Source organism: Lethenteron reissneri, chromosome 6 (genome assembly GCF_015708825.2).
Source record: "Lethenteron reissneri isolate LAM-NWPU_2019-01 chromosome 6, ASM1570882v1, whole genome shotgun sequence".
Lineage (NCBI taxonomy): Eukaryota > Metazoa > Chordata > Hyperoartia > Petromyzontiformes > Petromyzontidae > Lethenteron > Lethenteron reissneri.
In genome coordinates, this window is record NC_083784.1 from 4,333,738 (window position 1) to 4,353,905 (window position 20,168).

General features: G+C 54.9%; 1 protein-coding gene across 1 annotated transcript; it reads right to left on the reverse strand.

Moving 5' to 3' along the window:
• Positions 1-1,073: 1,073 nt before the first annotated feature.
• Positions 1,074-14,159, reverse strand: LOC133353837 (patched domain-containing protein 1-like). Its single transcript, XM_061570275.1, is given in 5 exon segments — positions 1,074-3,292; positions 3,294-4,130; positions 4,603-4,866; positions 6,538-6,740; positions 12,129-14,159. Coding segments are annotated over 5 exon segments (3,012 nt in total). The 5' UTR covers positions 13,276-14,159; the 3' UTR covers positions 1,074-2,731.
• Between the last annotated feature and the right edge of the window lie 6,009 nt (positions 14,160-20,168).

Consider the following 20,168-nt stretch of genomic DNA (forward strand, 5'->3'; position numbering starts at 1 on the left):
AGGGGGGAGGGGGCAGGGAGAGAGAGGGAACAGAAGGGAAAAGGGAGGAGTGGAGGGAGGGGAGGAGAGGGAGAGCGTGGTAGGGGACAGAGGGGGAAATAGAGAATTGGTAGATAGGGGGGGGGGATAGACGGGGGGAGCGAGAAGGAATGATGACGAGGGGGGAAGAGACGGGGGGAGAGAGGGAGGGAGGATGAAGGGTAGGAACGGGCTGGGGGTGATTAATGAACCGATGTTCAAAAACCAGAACCGACGTTTCGTCTGATCAGCTAAAACGAGAAGAGGGATCACAGAGGGGGAGAGCCACGGAGAGGGAGGTGACCCTTTGTGTAATTAAATAATTATACTTATTAATTGACTCTCGCACCCGCACTGCCCCATGGGAGACCTCACATTTAATTCGGAGTCACGTGGTACTGGGGGGTGGGGGGGTTGCCTGAACTCGTTTAATCGAGACCCACGGGCCGATACAAATCTCATCCTCTGCCCTCTTGAGACTTTGCCAATCTCTCACCCTCCCCCCTGACCCCCCCCCCCCTCTGCAGCGAAGTCGTCACTGTCATTGTCCACCAATGAACCGAAACATGAATATTGTATGCTCAAGGACACATCGGGGTGTGTACCACGTTGTACCACGTTGTGTCCCTCCACCCTCTGAATCCGGCGGTCGTAGTTTTTTTCCCCCCGAATCCGTTCCTCGTTGTGACCGTCATGTAATGTAAACGCACCCATGTCACGTGTTTACGGTGTTTGTGCGTACGTCATTTTTTTCTTCTTGGTTATTTCGATAAAGTCACGTGACTTTACCGAAAAAACCAAGAAGATGAATCCCCTGCAGTCACGAAAGCTTTAAATCGAAATTTAAGTCATTTTATTCGTTTGACTGCCAGGGTTTGAAATTTGCGTGCGGTTTAAAATTCCTCGACGGCAATCGCGGCTCGTCTCGACCAACTCCAATGGCCCCGTGGCACGCGGTCTGGCCTAAGGGGACCCCCCCCCGCCCCCAGTGGCAGCTGTCCCTACGCGTCACAAGATGTAAACTAGCCTCGTTCTGCCGATATGGTTGAATTTCTAGATTTAAAAAAACAATTACCCCCCCCCCCCGCGCAACTCCGATATAGCACGGTTGGGTATGTACGGTTGCAAAATAATGTCAACATATACATACATTCGACGTGCATACAATTGCGAGTAATTGATCAAATTTGGCACTTTTTGGCTTTCTTTTTTTTCCAGAAATGCCGCGCTGAGGATCAAGACTCGTTTGGCAAGAGAGGGCTCCTGTTCTCGCCGAATGTTTGGCCAATAATCATCAATGCCATTAAATAATTCGTATTTGGCGTCGTGCCGTAAGAAACGGGAGAGACCCGGGAGAAAACCCACCACGCGTACACACACATACACACACACATAGATACACACACACATATATACACACACACACATACACAAAAAATACAGAGTTTCCCCGTATAGCCTTAACAGACTGTAGGGGCAAGTGCTGTTAGTGAGCACCTATGACGGCCGGAACGGTACATGAGGGGGTGGGTGGCCAGCACCACGCCCGACCGCGTTTGTCTCCCCAGTGGCGATGTTTACACACCGTACCAGGTACTCATGTGAGGCTGAGTCGACCTAGGGGAGACCCCGGACTGGTTCAGATAATTATCGTCACCGGTGTTGGCCGCTGAGCGGGAATCGAACCCGGGTCTCCGGATTCATAGCGCAGCGCACTAACCACTATAATACCGCTCCCCACATACACACACACACAAATACGCACACACATCGACATACACCCGTGGAAACAACCCACTTGCTGTACTGCCATCCCATGGCCACCTCGCAGCAATAGCCCAGCGGGTTTAGCGATTTTATTTTTTTAAACACAGATCCCTGCGTGATCTACCAACCCCTTGCTTCTCCAAGCGCACACGCCCCACCTAAGGTCACCCACACCGAGACTCCAAGACAGACGCGGTTATGGGTTTGCGACCTGAGAGGTGGGAGAACTTGGATATCCATTCCAACCCGGGTCCCTTCCCTTGATGTTCCCAAACCACGTCGCCTTCTGTACCCAGCGGCGGACCCAGTTACTACAAAGTCGCTCGTAAGTTACGATCGGATCACGACCGAGTCACGACTGCTTGCACCCTGGGCTTAATTTCCACGCCCGGCTCGCCACATCAATCGTACCTCTCGCGATGGGTTGTGGCTCCTGGTCACGTGGGTCACCCACCGTAGCCCACATAGCGAAGGATACTCGGTGAGAGCAATTAAGCCCTGCTCCTGAATTTAGCTCCTGCCCGAGGGTACCAGCGTGCGGAGCGGAACGTCGGACGCCGCGCCGAACGAAGCGGGCGGCACAAATTCGGCGCGCTCATCGGAGAGCGCTGTACCCTCGCTCCCTTCCAAGAGGTGCCGGCCGGCATGGAAGAGTAGGCCAAAACACCCCTTGTCGAGTGGCTCTCCTAAGCTCCGTCCAAGTGGGGCTCCTTCCATTCGGCCAGGTATCGACGCTAGCGAGCAATTTCAAGGCCTGCTCCTTTTACCTTTGCCTGGCGCCGTAGCCAGGCTATTTGGCAGCCAGGGGGCCCAAAGCGCCGGCGTGCCCCTCCGCGCTCGGTGCGGCGACCCCCGCCGGGAGGGGCACCCCGGAGGGGCTGCCGCCTCTCCCCCGGCCCTCCTCCGGCCCGCCGCCTGCACGGCGCCAGCTCCTCGGCGCGGTCACCTACACGGACGTCGCTTGGTCCACCGCGCCGTCGGCAGCCCCCCCCGCGGCGTCGCCCTCTTCCGCCTCCCCGTCGGCCGCCCGCCGCCGCTTCACCGCCTTGGAGGGCGGGCAGATGGTGAGGAACACGGGCAGGAAGACGAGGCAGTGGACCGCGGAGAGCGCGGACGCGAGGCCCAGGCACCGTGCCACGGTCCGGGCCAGGTTGGAGGGCGCGGCCGCCAACGCTGCGACGGCGGCGCAGAACCAGAGGCACGCGTGGAGCAGCGGCGCCGCGTGGGCGTCGAGGGCCGCCGCGGTCCAGTGGGCCCGGCTCTTGCCGCGTCCCATGGCGAAGGTGGCCACGAGGGGCGCGCAGGCGTGGGCGCCGTAGCACAGCGAGTAGACGAGGCACAGCGCGGCGGCACAGTCGAGCTGCGCGCCCACCAGGCCCAGCGAGCCCAGCACGCCGAACTGGACGGAGGCGGCGCAGAGGGCCACCCAGGCGTGGGCCGGCGCGGCCCCCGGCGGCGCCAGCCCCGCCGACAGGAAGAGGGCGAGGGCGGCCGCGAGGGCGGCGGCAGTGCGCGGGGGCGCCCACCCAGAGGGCGTATCGCTCGAGGAAGGCGAAGGCCGGGTTGTGGATGGTGAACTTGACGCGCGAGGTGAGCGACAGCTTGCGCAGGGCCTCGAGGAGGCCGTCGATCTCCTCGCGCGTGTTCTCGTTCGTCTTGGCCACCATGAAGACGCGCGAGGCGGCGATGCGCCGCTCGCCCGGCGGGCCCGCGAGCACCACGTCGTCGGCGAAGTGCGCGAACTCGCGGCGGCGCAGGAACGAGGCGCACAGCGTCGACACGAAGAGGTCGCGGGGCAGCGCGCTCGTGCCGTTGGCGGCGCGCAGGTAGCGCGTGTACTGCTCGAGCCACGAGACGGTGATGAAGCGCCGGGTGATGTCCAGCAGGTCCTCCTGCACGCTCGCGTTCCAGTAGGCCACCGGCTCGTAGATGTAGAATCCGATGACGGGGCTGTAGTCGCTGAAGAAGCGGTCCTGCACCGCCCGGTAGCGCGCCGTGGCGGAGCGCGTGGCCACCAGGTGCGTGAGGTCGGAGGCCTCCCTCAGCTGGAGGCAGCCCATGAAGGAGAAGGAGGCGTAGACGAGGTAGAGCAGCACCACGAAGGGCTTCACGTACGTGCCGCTGATCCACGGGCCGTAGCGGTCGCGCATGAAGCGGCGGGGGGACGCGTCCGGCGGGTGCGGGCCGGACGTTGTGGCGGCGGCGGTGGTGGTGGCGGCGGCGGTGGAGGCGGTGTTGGTGGTGTTGGTGGTGTTGGTGGTGTTGGTGGTAGCGGTGGAGCAGGGCGGCTCCTTGGAGCTGATGAGGTCCGGTTGCTCGCAGATGCGGCGCGGCGGCTTGAGGTCCTGCGAGCCACGCGGTGTCACGTCGGACACTCGCCCGTCCACTCCGCTCGCCCATCCAACCACTCGCACATCCATTCACTCACTCACCCATTTACTCACCCATTTACTCACCCACTAGCCAATTCATCCCACTCACCCATCCACCCATCGACTCAATCATTCACCTACCCACCCACTCATTCAGCCTGATTACTCACCCTACCCTTTCATCCACTCGGTCACCCACCCATATACAGCACTCACGCACTTAACCACTCACTTACCAAGGCCAAATATCATCTCGCAAGCTCCATCCATCTCACCTGCATCCACCCATCTCACCTTCTACATCTCACCTGCATCCACCCATGTCACCTCCATCTCACCTACATCTCACCTGCATCCACCCATCTCGCCTTCTACATCTCACCTGCATCCACCCATCTCACCTTCTACATCTCACCTGCATCCATCCATGTCACCTCCATCTCACCTGTGCCGTGCTCTCCACGCCGCCGCAAGCGGCAGCGGCGACTGCCGCCGCGGTCGCCACCCTCTCTCCTCCGGCCACAACCACGGCGGTGGCCGCCGCTGCTGCCGCCACTGTGGCCGTGGTGGTGGTGGTGGCCGACGGCACGGGCCAGCACCTCGGGGGCAGGGCGCGCACCTTGCCGGCCAGAGCCACGCAGGCGCCCAGGAAGGTGACACAGGCGCAGTAGCTGAGCGCAGTGGCCGTGCAGGCGCATCGACAGAAAACCTGCAGCGACATCGACAACAACAACATCGACACCTACATCATCAACAACACCGACATTAACAACATCAACACCTACATCATCAACAACACCGACATCAAAAACATCAACACCTACATCAACACCGACACCTACATCAACAACATCAACACCTACATTAACAACAACAACGACACCTACATCAACAACAACACCTACATCAACAACATCAACACCTACATCAACACCATCAACACCGACATCAACAACAACACCTACATCAACAACATCAACATCTACATCAACACCTACATCAACAACAACAACACCTACATCAACAACATCAACATCTACATCAACACCTACATCAACACCATCAATACCAACACCGACATCAACAACACCTACATCAACAACAACAACACCTACATCAACAACAACTACAACATCGACAACTACAACAACAACATTAAAGGGGTCGTTTTTACATATTTGAGTCGTCGTCCGTCCGTCCGTTCATGCGAATTGAATCTCTCACAACCGCTGCTCAGAAACCACGGACCGAGCCGGAAGCCTGTGGGCGTCCGGCGCTCCCATCGGTTGCTCTGCGGTCCTCTATTTATTAAGATGCTTTCCACCGATTAGCGGCGAGTGTTTGATGCTACATGTGAGGGAAGACCGGAGGCGCCCGACGAAAACCCGCGTGCGTGCGAGGGGGCAACGTTCTATCCCATCAGACAAAACGGGTCCACACTTTGCTGTACTGCATACTGAGGGCGAGCCCAGGGTTACACAATCTCGTAATCGGAATATGTATTCATACTGGAGAATCCGATGAGCTATAAAGCTCTTTTTCACACATCTGTGCAGCGATTTACAAACCCTCGCTGCTACTGCCTGCTGGATTGCAGGTCACGTGCGTAGACACCAACAACAAACACAGAAGCCAGCATTCGCCCCTTTAGTGCTGGTGAGGTCCACCAACAGCGCTTGTGCCAGGCTAGGTGGACTTTGAGGCCACGTGCAGTGTCGAAGGCTCGCTGCTGGCAGCAGATCATAAGACAGACCCAGGTGCCATGGGTTGACTGCTGTTCCAGGCTAGGTGCAGGAAGTGACATGACAGACCCAAGTGCCATGGGTTGACTGCTGTGCCAGGCTAGGTGCAGGAGGTGACATGACAGACCCAGGTGCCATGGGTTGACTGCTGTGCCAGGCTAGGTGCAGGAGGCCACGGGACAAACCCAGGTGCCATGGGTTGACTGCTGTGCCAGGCTAGGTGCAGGAAGTCACGGGACAAACCCAGGTGCCATGGGTTGACTGCTGTGCCAGGCTAGGTGCAAGAAGTCACGGGACAAACCCAGGTTGCATGGGTTGACTGCTGTGCCAGGCTAGGTGCAAAAAGTCACAGGACAAACCCAGGTGCCATGGGTTGACTGCTGTGCCAGACTAGGTGCAGGACGCCACGGGATAGACCCAGGTGCCATGGGTTGACTGCTGTGCCAGGCTAGGTGCAGGACGCCACGGGACAAACCCAGGTGCCATGGGTTGACTGATGTGCCAGGCTAGGTGCAGGACACCACCCAGGTGTCACGTGGGTTTGACTGCCTGGGAAGACTTGGCATGGCCGCTGCCGCCACCGCCACCGCCACCGCCGCCGCCGCCGCCACCGCCACCGCCGCGGGCGCTGCGCTCACCTGCACGGCGCGCGTGTTGGTGAGCGGCGAGGCGCCCAGCGCCAGCGTGACGATCTGCAGCGCGGTGAGCATCGTGTGCGGCAGGAGCGCGCGCGCAAACGTCGCCGCCAGGCGTTCCTCCTCTCGCGCGGGGGGGCCCCGCACCCCCCAGCCCAAACGCCGCCACGTCCATAGCAGCTCCGTGGCGCCGTGCGAGCCGTGGCCTGAGGTTGAGGTGGGGGGTGGGGGTTGGGGGGGGGGCACGGAGTGGGGAGGGGCGGGGGGCACGAGGGGGCGGGGGACGGTGGGTACGAGGGGGCGGGGGGCACGAGGGGGCGGGGGGGTACCGTGGAAGATTTCGGGGGGGTTGGAGAGATGAGGGGGGGAGGAAGGGCCTTGGTGAGGATTGGGAGGTGAGTGTGTTGGATGATGTTTTTTAATGGGGGGGGAGGGGGGTGGTCACGAGGAGAGTTGGGATTTGTGGGGGGCGGTTGGTGAAGGGGGGCGGGGCAAGGTTGGTGAGGGGTGAGAGCGTTCTATGATTTTGAGGGGCAGTTGGAGGGTTTCTTGGGAGTTGGGGATTGGTGGATGTATGGGGTTGGGGAGCGGTTGTGTTGGTGAGAGGTGAGGAGGGCGAGCGGATGAGGTGGAGGTGGTGAGGGGAGGAGAGAAAGAAACACAGTGAGAGACAGAGTGAGAAGCAGCTGGAACATAGAAGGCTTCTGGCAGTCCAGCAAGTGGCATCGTGTGCCCATCTGTGCAGCGTGATGGGTTTTCTCCTTAGTCTCCAGCTGTCCTGCCACTGGAAGCCATCAACACGTTATTTTAACGTGGAATTGGCCAAACATCGCAATGCAACACCCTCCTGTAAGAGCATCTTCAGACTTGAGGTGTGTGTGTGTACTTGTACCAGTACATGTATATGTGTGTGTGTCTTTTGGAGGTGCTCGCTAACAACACGTGCCCTAAAAGTATGTTAAGGCTATACCGGAGATGTTACTGGTAGGAACGTCCTGGTTACACCAGCCCACAGGGGATTATTGTGTCCGTCCGTCCGTCGTCCATCAAAAAATGGGAGGGGTGGGGCTGGGTGGAGAGGGGAGGGTGAGGAGGGGCTGGGTGGGGAGGGGCTGGGTGGGGAGGGGCTGGGTGGGGAGGGTGGGGAGGGGCTGGGTGGGAGTTTGGAGGGGTGGGGCTGGTGGGGAGGGGCTGGTCACCCCGTGGTGCCCTTATGAAACTCAACGTTTAACCTACACACGCTGGCTTGTGCCCGCCCTCACAGTCGGCCATATTTGCGGAATACACCACGCCGCCGTTGACCCTGCAGGCCATTGACCGAGCAACCCAACGTTCCTACCAGCTCGGTAGTGTAGCGGTTAGCGCGCTGCGCTATGAACCCGGCGACCCGGGTTCGATTCCCGCTCACGGCCAACACCAGTGACGATTATCTAAACCGGCACTGGGCCTCCCCAAGGTAGACTCAGCCTCAAATGAGTACCTGGTGCGATGTGTAAGCATAGTGACTGGGGAGACAAAGGCGGCCGGGCATGGTGCTGGCCACCCACCCCCTCGTGTGCCGTTCCGGCCTTCATAGGTGCTCGCTAACAGCACTTGCCCTTACAGTCTGTTAAGGCTATACGGGGGATCTTTGTCTTGTGTGTGTATCTATCTATATCTGTATCGCTCCACCGGCTATCCGTTCATCGAACGCGATAGGCGAGTAAATTGAACATTCGCGTTTCTAAATATCACGCCTGCTTCATTTATAAAATGTCATCACAGCCAGAGTGTGGGTGGGGTGGGGGGGGGGTTCGTGGGTGGTGGGGGGCGGGGCTGATGAGTGGGTGGGGGGTGCAGCTGAGACGGATGCACTTATTCACGGTTACAGCTCTGGGGCTCCAGAATATCTGGGGTGCCGAGGTGGCGAGATGTTAACTCCCTCTCCTGGTATGCAGGAGGTCGTGGGTTCGATCCCGATCCCGACCCTAACGCCTGCTGCTGTATATTTGAGGTCTGCGTGTCTCTCTCTCGCATCATCATCACGGTGGCTATGAGATGTTAACTACCTCGCCTGGTATGCAGGAGATCGTGGGTTCGATCCCGATCCTGACGCCTGCTGCTGTATATTTCGAGTTTGCGTGTCTCTCTCTCGCATCATCATCACGGTGGCTATGAGATGTTAACTACCTCGCCTGGTATGCAGGAGGTCGTGGGTTCGATCCCAACCCTGACGCCTGCTGCTGTATATTTGAGGTCTGCGTGTCTCTCTCTCCTCGTGGTCGCGTGGATTTCTCCCCATGCCCCTCCGCTCCCCCCACATTTATAATCCACGTGCGTATTTGGCCACTGCTGTAAACGTCCACGTGATAAGCCACTTGGTTGAGCTATGATTTGTGACAGCCAGCTCGCTTCTGAACAAAGAACTGCATAGTTCAGTGGGCCTTACCTGGTAAAATAAAAACAAATAGTTTAGTATATAATCCCAGAGGGTCGTGCCGAGAGGAGGCGTTCAGGCGATTGTAGGTCGCTATCAAGTTGTCTACCTGAGTTCGATTCCATTCCCAGTCAGGGCGAACATCCGTGGCGAGTGATCTGAGCGTATCCTTGCCCCCATAGGGTGAGGTATGGTTAAGAAACCCCTTCAACCGCTCCATGACCAACGTTGCGCAGAGGCATTCATCCAGCAGTGGAATGACAAGTCCGTAATATATAAAAAAAAAACGAAAAACCAACCTTTTTTCAAAAGATGGCTTAAGGCTCACCGGACGCTTCCACCGGGTAAGCAAATGTTGTTGCTCTTCTTGATTATTTCGGTAAAGTCACGTAGAATGGAAATAATAAAATAATAAAAATAAGAATAATAAAATAATTCTTACGACGTCGTGAGAATTATTTTATTATGTTTTAATTGCATTATTTATTATTTGTATTATTTTATTATTTCCATTCTACGTGACTTTACCGAAAGAACCAAGAAGATAAATCCCTGCAGTCACGAAAGCTTTAAATCGAAATGTTGTTGCTGTTGTTATCAAATGCAGTGTTTGTGTGTCTGTGTGTCTGTGCGTCTCGATGTGTGTAGAGCTTAGTCCACACCAGTTTGTGAAAGGTTGCACGAGGAATGTTTATATTTGGTAACTGGGGATTTTCGAAAGTCAATTAATTAACTGTAACGTTCATCCCTGTAATTATTTTGTTCTAAATTTATTTCATTTTTGCCTAAGTCCCCAGGGCTGGAAATTACGCGATTCCGTGTTTAATATTCATGAGATTTTACGCAAATTAATGCGGACACAACACCACTCGCCTACTCAATCACCCACACGCACATCAATCCTCTTTACCCATTCACCCACCCTCACGCAAACACTCACCCATCCACTCACTCACACATCCACCCCACTTGCTCACCCACTCATTTATTCACCAACTCACTCAATGATCCACTCACTCGCCTACTCACCCACCAACGCACATTTCCACCCACTCGCCCATCCACACAATCTCCCATTCATACACAATTCCACTCACTCATTCACTCAGCCACTCACTCACTCACCCATCCACTCACTCACCCATCCACTCACTCACCCACTCAATCACTCACTCACCCACCCATCCACTCACTCACTCACCTCACCCATCCACTCACTCATCCACTCACTCACCCACCCACGCAGCCACTCACTCACCCATCCACTCACTCATCCACTCACTCACCCACTCACTCACTCACCCACTCATGCACTCACTCACATCACCCATCCACTCACTCACTCACTCACCCACTCAGCCACACGCCCACCCCAGTCTCCGTGAGCCACGACTCGCGTCTGAATGTTTCATGGTCTAATTACGCGATGTGGGAGCGAGGCTTTTGCGTTATTCCACTCACATCTCTGCGCTATTAATGTCCACTGTGAGTAATGAACCACCGCGGTGCTGGGTAGATCCCTGCGTGCACACAGCGCGTGCGTGTGAGTGGATTCTAAACTCAATTCATTGGCCGCGCGTACTGCCATTCGCGAGATCGGTATCTATGTCCGTGTTGGAACAATCATCGTAATAATGCCAACTATCCACAAAAGCATCGGTGAGTCTCAATACTCAGTTTCAAGAGGGTCCTGCTCCATTGGAAATGTCTGGCCAATTTTTTTTTCACTTTTCCCATACGGCTCAGGGTGGAAATAACAATATCCCGTGTTTTAATATTCAAGCGATTTTACCCAAATGAATGCGAACAACCCCACTCTGCCTCCTAACTCACCCACACAACCCTCCCATCACCCACTCAAACGCTCACCCATCCGCTCACTCACACATCCACCCTTTCATCCACACATCCACCCTTTCACCCACACATCCACCCTCTCACCCCGTCACTAATTCACACCGCTTGCTCCCTCCCTACCTCCCCATCGGTGGCGAGTGATGTCTGAACCAAACCTGCCCCCCGCCTCTTCACCGACCAGAGTGGTGAAGTATGGTCAAACAATCTCCACGACCGACACATCGTCCATCCAGCAGTGGATTGGCAAAGGGCTGACTGCCCTTGCTAGGAAATCACCGGAGCATATCCGCATCGCATACAGCGTGCGTGCGTATGTACGTTGAACTTCTTTCGCACCGTACGTAGCCAACCGTGCTAATCATCTGGTGATGCTACGTTGGCAGTGATGGCCATGCACAATGAGCGACGAACGATCTCAACGCGTGCGTCAACAACACTGTGATCGGGGGCTTCAAAATAAGTATAACCCGTAAAAACAAAGTTTTTCACTATAAATCCTTTATATGCGTGGCGGCTAGAGTCCTCTCGTCCTCTGGCTTGAGATGGCTGCCACCTATGGGTCAGATGATTGTCTGCCAGTATTAAGCAATTGGTAATTACATATTTAATTTGTTTTCCATAAACAGTGTAAAATTTTTGAAAAAAAGTTTTTCACGAACATTAATTGTCTCGCACAACGAGTCTGTGTGGAAAATGTCAGCTCGATTGGATCACGGGAAGTGGGTTAAAAAACGACCGAAAGATTTGCACGGTCGTAAGCAAACAAGCAAGCACGTAAGTGAACTTAATATAAAGGATCTAAAAACAAAATACGTTTTAAGCGACGTTTCGGGCAATGGCCCTTCGACGTCATAGTGAGCACATTGTAGCGTTCAGTTCGCCGAGAGCGAGAGAGAGATTTGTTCAATTCGCTTCTGGACGGAACGCCGCCTGCAGTGACGTCGCCAGAGTGCTGCGGGTGTCAATTAAAAGTTAGTTTCGTCACGACGGAGGCTTCTCGAAACGTATAGTCAATCCACTGCTGGATGAAGGCTTCACTGTCGGTAATGGGGGGGGGTCTGGGGGGGGTATGGGGGGGGTCATGAGGGGGGGTAATGGGGGGAGGGCGAGATGACACAAATCTGGCCAGATCATTACGGGATGGATGGTCTAACCAGAACAAAATAATAATTATGAATCATCAAAACCATCATCACGTTTAGGTGTCCATATAGCAGCGGCAATTTACTCAAACCGCGTCGCACGCAGTGTCGTCGACTGCGATGCCATCAGCAAAAATTCATCACGGATTGTGAGTTCGTCGCCGGTGTTTCTACTTTACCCAGCGCCACGAGGGGGACGATGATGAGCGTGGAGTTGTAGGGTGTCCCGGCGAGAGTCATGACTCCAGCCGTAGCCAGCGTGGTCAGAGCGATGCTCACGAACCCAGCCAACAGCAGCAGCCCGAAACACAGATCTTCCGAGCGTGTCCTGCCTCTGCTGTTCTTCAATGTCGCCCACCACCCTCCACATCCTCCTCCACCGCCACCACCTCCTCCACCACCTCCTCCTCCACCTCTTCCCACCATCGTCGCCGTCGCCACCACCAGCAGCGGGCCGACCACCATGGCCAGAGCGAATCCGCCGGCGAGATTCGGTGCGGCCACGACTCCACTCTGGTAGAAGTCGGTCTGGAGAGACGAGGAGGTGAAGGGGAAGAGTGCCAAGTCGTGCGCGTGCCTGTGTCGAGCGCTCTCCACGGCCGTCATGAATTCCCTCTCCCAGAGCTCGGAGGCCGCGTGAGCCGAGTCGAGGTAGTAGGTGATCTGCAGGGCCCGCGCGGAGAGCACGCGGTCGGTCTGGAAGAGGGTCACTCCGCCCAGCTGATGCCCGATGTAGACCTCCTGATTGTCGTGCAGTCGCGCTTTGGGGTAGCGGATGATGATGGAGGAACGGCGGCGTGACGCGTCGCTAGCGCTGCTGCTGCCATTGCCTCCTCCTCCTCCTCGTCTTCTTCCAAGTCCGCCCATGAGTTCCACGATGGCATCTTGGACACATTCGCGGTCCCAGTCGATCGAGCAGACGTCCCAGAAGGTGCAGTTGCGTCCCACGGGCATGGTGACCAGAGCCGAGTGCAGGGAGATGAGTGCGAGGCGTCGACCCTCGTCCAACACGTTGCCTCCTCCGCGCGCCACCGCGATGAGCCGTGTGTATCGACCCGGCGTGTGCAGCTCCGAGTAGAGCCGCTGGCGAGATCGTTCCAGCGGGAACAGCTCGTCGGCCAGGGCGCCCTCCAGCTTGGCGAGACTGTGAGCGGGCGCGAACAGAGCCTCAGCTTTGCTCTCGACAGAGACGCGGCTCAGGGCGGCGCCGAGCAGAGCGGCGAGCAGAGCGGGTGCCACAAGGAACGGCGCCGGGTGGCCGGCCACGAGGAGTCCGAGGCGGTAGAGGCACCGCTGCAGAGCGGCGTGCAGCAGAGCGCCCAGCATCGCGCGGGAAGAACGAGGTGGGTCGAGGGTGGGTGATGATGCTCGCTATACACGGCACGTGCCCCCCCTCCCAACAGTCTGTTGAGGCTATTTTTATACGGGGGCGGAGGGGGGATTTTTGTCTGTTGGTGGTGACGGTGGCGACGGTCGTGATGGTGAGGGTGGTATTGAAGGTGAGGATGGTGTTTGTGGTGGTGGTGGTGGTGGTGGAGAGGATAGAGGTGGTGAGGGTAGTGGTGGTTGAGAGTGGTGGTAACGGTGGTGAAAGGCAGAAGTGGTGGTGAAGGTGGAGGATAAGGGTAGTAGAGGGTGGAGGTGAAGGAGGAGGAGGGTGAGGCTGCAGATAACGATGGTGGAGGAGGAGATGGATGGCGATGATGTTAACGGTGCTGATGATGGTGGTGCGGGAGGGATGGCGATGATAAATAGGCGAAGACGAATTGGATTCTGCTGATGACGATGGTGAAGTATAAGGGTAATGATGACGCTGCTGCTGCTGATGATAATTATTGTAGAATAAAAAATTCCTAAGATTATGGGAAATATGATATTGGGACTTCAGCGCTAAAGCGACGACTGCCACTGCTGCTAATGATGATGAAGTGTGACGATGACGCTGCTGCTTCTGCTGAAGATAGTCATAATAATCACGAAGATAATGTGAACGCTACTGCAGCGCTCCGTCCCAACACTGCAGCTGCTACTGCTGATTCTGCTTACTCCGCCGATTTTCTCACTTGTGATGTGAATGATGATGATAATACAATACTCCTGCCGCCGATGGTGGTGATGATTATTCTGTTGCTGATGCTGCTGCTGCTGATGCTGCTGATGAGGATGCTGCTGCTGATGCTGATGCTGCTGATGCTGCTGCTTCTGTTGCTGTTGCGAGAGCCCAGCCCTTCCCTCCCCATTGCCCACCGGCTCTGCCAGCTGTGAGCCTCTTGCTCCATGCGACAGCCTCGAAGCGAGCGGAAAGCGAGCAGCAGGGATGGACGGGGAGGGGGAGGCGGTGGGGGAGACGGGGAAGTCGGTGGGAGGTCGGTGGGGGAGAGGGGTTGAGTAAGGTGGAGGGAGGGAGGTAGAGAGGAGGATGAGGGAGGGAGGAGGATGAGGGAGGGAGGGTGGAGGATGAGGGAGGGAGGAGGATGAGGGAGGGAGGAGGATGAGGGAGGGAGGGAGGGGAGAGGTGGTGAGTATGGGAGAGAGGCGGCGACGCTGCTCATGCTGATGCTGCTGCTGATGGTAATGCTTCTGGTTATGCTGCTTCTGCTACCGCTGATGATTATACTGCTGCGACTGCTGCTGATGTCGCACTCCTGTACGACTCGCCTTACGCGCGCGACCTCTACAACGGCATTTGTTTAACCGGCTGTACGAGCTGCTGATGAGACGTGTAGGAGACGAACCCGATGAGGAGTGGTCCTATACAATTCATAATAAATAAATAAATAAACCGAAGGACATCCTTGCTGACTCTCAATACCCGTTGTCAGGAGGGTCGTGCTGCTGCTGCTGCCACTCCGCTGGGATGTTTGCGCCGCCGTGAATTCCGTGGTTTGGCGATGAGAGTTTTGGCTTCGTGTGTGGAGGAGGAGGCAACGGGGAGAAACCCCGAGACAGCCCAGCAACGCAGCCGTCCACGAGGGGGAGATGCTCCGCCACCTGCCGGTCTCACCGCGTCTGCGCCTCCGTTTAGGAACAAGATGGGTGGACTTCTCCACAAATGTGGCTGTCGCCTGATGATGCTGGTTGCAATTACTGGCCAAACGTCGTACTCGGATTGTGGATGTTGTGGCTTGGCTCTCCAACACACCGGGTGTGCCGTACTAGACGGAAGCTTGTGTTGCCTCCGAAACGTCGTGATTTGTATTTTATTTTACTTTTATTAATTTAGATTTTTTTTTACCTACGTGACTTTACCGAAAAAACCTAAGAATATGAATGCTTGCAGTCACGAAAGCTTCAAATCTAGAATTAGTGTAATGAGCCTCGTGGAGAGGGCTTCTTCTTATTTATTTCTCACACTGGGCACAACACAGGCCGATGTATATATATGTCTCATCTCGACGTGGCCAGGCCTCGCCTCTGGTCACGCCCCCTTCCAGAACCTTCGAGCATGTTCCCGGAGCTTCCCGACTAACCCCACCTTTTACATGTAACCCAGATGCGCCCCCTTCTGATTAGTTGTTGCATAACCTTGCCCATTACCCGTGGTTACCCTTCCAGGCCAGCAGGTGTCACCCTGTCATTACACTGGTAACGAATTGGCACCTTCTGTTTACGGGACAGACTTTACTAATTGGCCGTGTCGGGTGGTGGCGGGTTTAACGACACATTTATACATTTACGCAATCTAACCCAAAAAAAACCTGTATTGTGGAAGCTATTTGCCCCGAAAGCCTCCTACGTGTTAAACTTACCGCACTGTCTGTCCCCACGCCTACAACACCTGGCAAGCCCTGCTGCTGCTGATGCTACTGCTGATGCTGCTGATGATAGTCGTGGTCGTGGCGGTGGTCGTCCATGCAAACCGGAGCACACGGAGAACACCCACCGCGCATAGCAAAGACACAGCACTCGCATCTCCGCACAGATGGATTCATTCCACGGACTCGATCCATCCAAGTGATCAGGACCACATCTCTCCGCTGATCGCACCAAATCACGGCGCCGCGTTCTCCAGCCGCCAAAGTGCTACAACACCTGGCAAGCACTGCTGGTGGTGCTGGTGGTTGTCGCCCATCCTATTACTAACCTGCTTAGCTTAGGAGATTCTGGACCATTTGGGGAATGTCTCAGTCTCATTGAGCAGCGGAGCTGTAGGACGACCGAGTTCCCTATACTCACTGTCTCGCTCCCTCCCTCCATCGCCTCCCCTCTTCCCTCCCTCCCCCCCTCTCTCCTCCATCACCTCCCCTCCTCCCTCCCTCCCCCCCCTCTCTCCTCCATCACCTCCCCTCCCCCCTCTCTCCTCCATCACCTCCCCTCCTCCCTCCCTCCCCCCCCTCTCTCCTCCATCACCTCCCCTCCTCCCTCCCTCCCCCCCCTCTCTCCTCCATCACCTCCCCTCCCTCCCCCCTCTCTCTCCTCCATCACCTCCCCTCCTCCCTCCCTCCCCCCCTCTCTCCTCCATCACCTCCCCTCCCTCCCTCCCCCCCCTCTCTCCTCCATCACCTCCTCCCTCCCCCTCTCTCCTCCATCACCTCCCCTCCCTCCCCCCTCTCTCTTCCATCACCTCCCCTCCATCCATCGCGGCTCTACTTGCTTCGTTCGCATCGAGTACCCCTCCCTCCCTCCCCTCCCTCCATCACATCTCTCGTTCCATCCCCATCCTCTATCATCTTCCTCCCTGCTGAGATCCCTCCCTCCTTCATCTCTTCCTCCGTCACCTCTCTCCCTTCGTCACCCATTTCCCCCTCCCTTCCATTACTTCCCACCGTCACCTCCATCATCACCTCTGTCACCTCCCTCCATTTGCCTCCCACCCTTCCCCCCACTCCCCATCCTCATCTCCCTAAATGACCCCAACCCTTCCTCCCACTCTCCCTCTCATCCGTTGTCTCTTCTGTGACCCTATAGCAAGGTCACGCGCCCCCTGCCCCCACTCCTCAACTCCTCCCCCGACCCCCCTCCCCTGCACTTCCCCCCCCCCCGCGTCGACCTCCACATCTCCACATCACCACGCCGTGACATGAACACCGCTGCCGCATCGATTGTCGTTTCCAGAAGGCAATGGCAATGCTGTGCCTCAAGGCTCATCGTGTTCAGGAGGTTGCTGCTACACGCAGTTGTTTGACCAATTCCATCAGTGATGATGATGCTGCTGCTGCGGCTGCTGATGATGAGTATCTTTACTTATTCAAGAACGTATCGGTGAGTCTCAAAGTCTCCATTTTAGGAGGGCCCTATGGTATTGGGGTGTTGGGCCAAATCTATTTTCAAATAATCGACACATTCGTCAAGAACACGACGTGGCTTTCAAATACGCGATGTTTCGGGCAATGCCACTTCTTCATAGCACTACATCAATATTCACTACTGTCAACGCAGCAGTAACAACCATCTCATTTTTTAATTATCGAGTGTTCCGCTGTCATTCGTGGAAGATTAGGCCAAATACCGACTTCTTGGTTCTTTTGGTAAAGTCACGTAGAAGGGAAATAATAAAATAATAAAAATAAAACATAATAAAATACAATTCTCACGTTTCGGCCACAACGCAAGGACGGCTGCTTGCGTTGTGGCCGAAACGTCGTGAGAATTGTATTTTATAATGTTTTATTTTTATTATTTTATTATTTCCCTTCTACGTGACTTTACCGAAAGAACCAAGAAGATGAATCCCTGCAGTCACGAAAGCTTTAAATCGAAACAAATACCGACTCTTGTAAAGGCGCTCTTTAGAACTCCCTCTAGCGAAGGCTCTCCCGCCAACAGTGACACTAGCAAAGCAATTGCAGTGCTGCGCCTTGACCCGTGCTTCCCGTGGGGTGGGGGAGGATCGGAGTACCCGGAGAAATCCCACCACGCACGCGATACATTACACATTACGCGGGGATGCCACTCGCGACTAATTAACACGAGCCGGCTTGCTGCACTGTCGCAGCAAAGGTGTTAGGGAGTTCTCGCAAAATCTCGTGACGTTATCCCTCCCTCCCCCACCCGCCCATGTCTCCGAAGCGCTGAATCAAAGGCACTCACCGCCTCGCCACGCCCGGCTAAATATAAACACAACACACACGCACACGCGCGCGTGCGCCCAGCGGCGCCTGGGCCACATGCAGCCCTAATGGCATCATCTTTACTACCCATGGCAGGGCCCGGGTAAAATTAACCGGCTTTGTGCCGCAAGGCACGTACGCTATCCACTGTGGTGGATTGTAACGTTGAGCAAGCGGCACACGGGACTTGCAATCCGAAGTGCGCCGATTCAAATCTATTTCCCGGCGCGGCAGTTGAAATTAATATTATTATAATGAGAGACGTTAATTCTGAATTCGACCAGCAAGCCCACTTGCCTAAGCATGTGGGCGCCACGGTGGTGAGATGTTAACTACCTCGCCTGGTATACAGGAGGTCGTGGGTTTGATCCCGACCCTGACGTCTGCTGCTGTATATTTGGGTTTGTGGTCTCTCTCTCTCTCTCTTATCATCATCACGGTGGCTAGGAGATGTTAACTACCTCGCCTGGTATACAGGAGGTCGTGGGTTTGATTCCGACCCTGACGTCTGCTGCTGTATATTTGGAGTTTGTGGTCTCTCTCTTATCATCATCACGGTGGCTAGGAGATGTTAACTACCTCGCCTGGTATACAGGAGGTCGTGGGTTTGATCCCGACCCTGACGTCTGCTGCTGTATATTTGGAGTTTGCGGTGTCTCTCTCTCCCCGTGGTTGCGTGGATTTTTTTCTTCCGGGTCCTCCGGTTTTTCCCTCCATATTTAGAACCAACGTGCGTTTCGAGTATGTGGCTGCTGCTATAAATGTCCCAGTAATTGTAAGCCACTTCGTTGAGCTATCATTTGTGATAGTCAGGTTGCTTCTGAAAAAGAGCTGTACAGCTCAGTGGTGGCATAATTTTTTTTCTCGCTGAGATTTTTGCACACAGCGTTGAAATACGGTGTTTTTTCTAGAAGAATTTGCTGTTTTTGCCTGGATTTTTCTGTTGCGTGTAGTCACTTTAAGATGTTTTCTTGTTCATGTTTTCTGTTTGTTGCGGTTGCACCCGAGCGAAGAACCGCCTGGCTCATAGGGTTATACCTAATACATGAAATGAAAAAAGTTCAAACAAATTTTTCATTATTTTCGTATAGGTACAGCGCTGTTAATCTGTGATCGGGCAGATCGCGTATGGTTGGGTAAAGTGTGGGTACTCCCACTCCCTAAGAAGACGCAATTGGTCCAGCGCTGAGAGTGTCGACTACATAGTCCATGATTGGCACGCCGGCGTTCAGCAAGCGTCCATCCATCATGGGATTAACAATTGGAGTTAATATACATGAAAGTCATATTCTTTGGTTCTTTCGGTAAAGTCACGTAGATATAAAAATAATACAAATAATAAAGTTAATAAAAAATTTAAACCCGTAATGCAGTATTATTATTTTTATTCACTTCATTATTTTTTTTTATCTACGTGACTTTACCGAAAGAACCAAAGAATATGAATTCCTGCAGTCACTAAAGTTTTAAGTCAAAAGTCATATATATTATTAATAATGGTGCAGGCTGATTGATAACACGTGTATTGTAATCGATATGGAATGGAGTGTTTGATAAGATTGATAATGATGTTATTAACCGTGTCGATGTATTCCTTAGCACTGCGTGCGTGTTGGTCATCAAGCTTAACGATTGACGCTTTGGTGGAGAGATAATGGGTGTCATTGAGCGAAATTGATGGAGGCTATAAGGTGGGTTCGGGCTACCAACGAGACAAGGGTTCTTTATCGGATGAGAGGAGGGTTCTGTATGGGATGACACACGAATTGACAAGCCAGGTGCAAAACCATCACTCCCAGGAGGGCCCCCACCCCAGCCCCCACCCACTCCAGCCCCCCCCCCCCCAGGGCCCCCTCAACCCCAGCCCCCCCCCCCGGCCCCCTACTCCAGCCCCTCCTACCCCAGGGCCACCACCCCAGCCCCCCCCCCCCCCCCACCCACTCATTTGTTAACTCGGTTATGTTTAAATTTCGATTTAAAGCTTTCGTGACTGCAGGGATTCATCTTCTTGGTTCTTTCGGTAAAGTCACGTAGAAGGGAAGTAATAAAATAATAAAAATAAAACATAAAAAAATAATTCTCACGACGTTTCGGCCACAACGCAAGCAGCCGTCCTCAGGTGAAGAACAGGTCTGTCGGAAAGACAGAGTCTGAATGAAACACCACCAG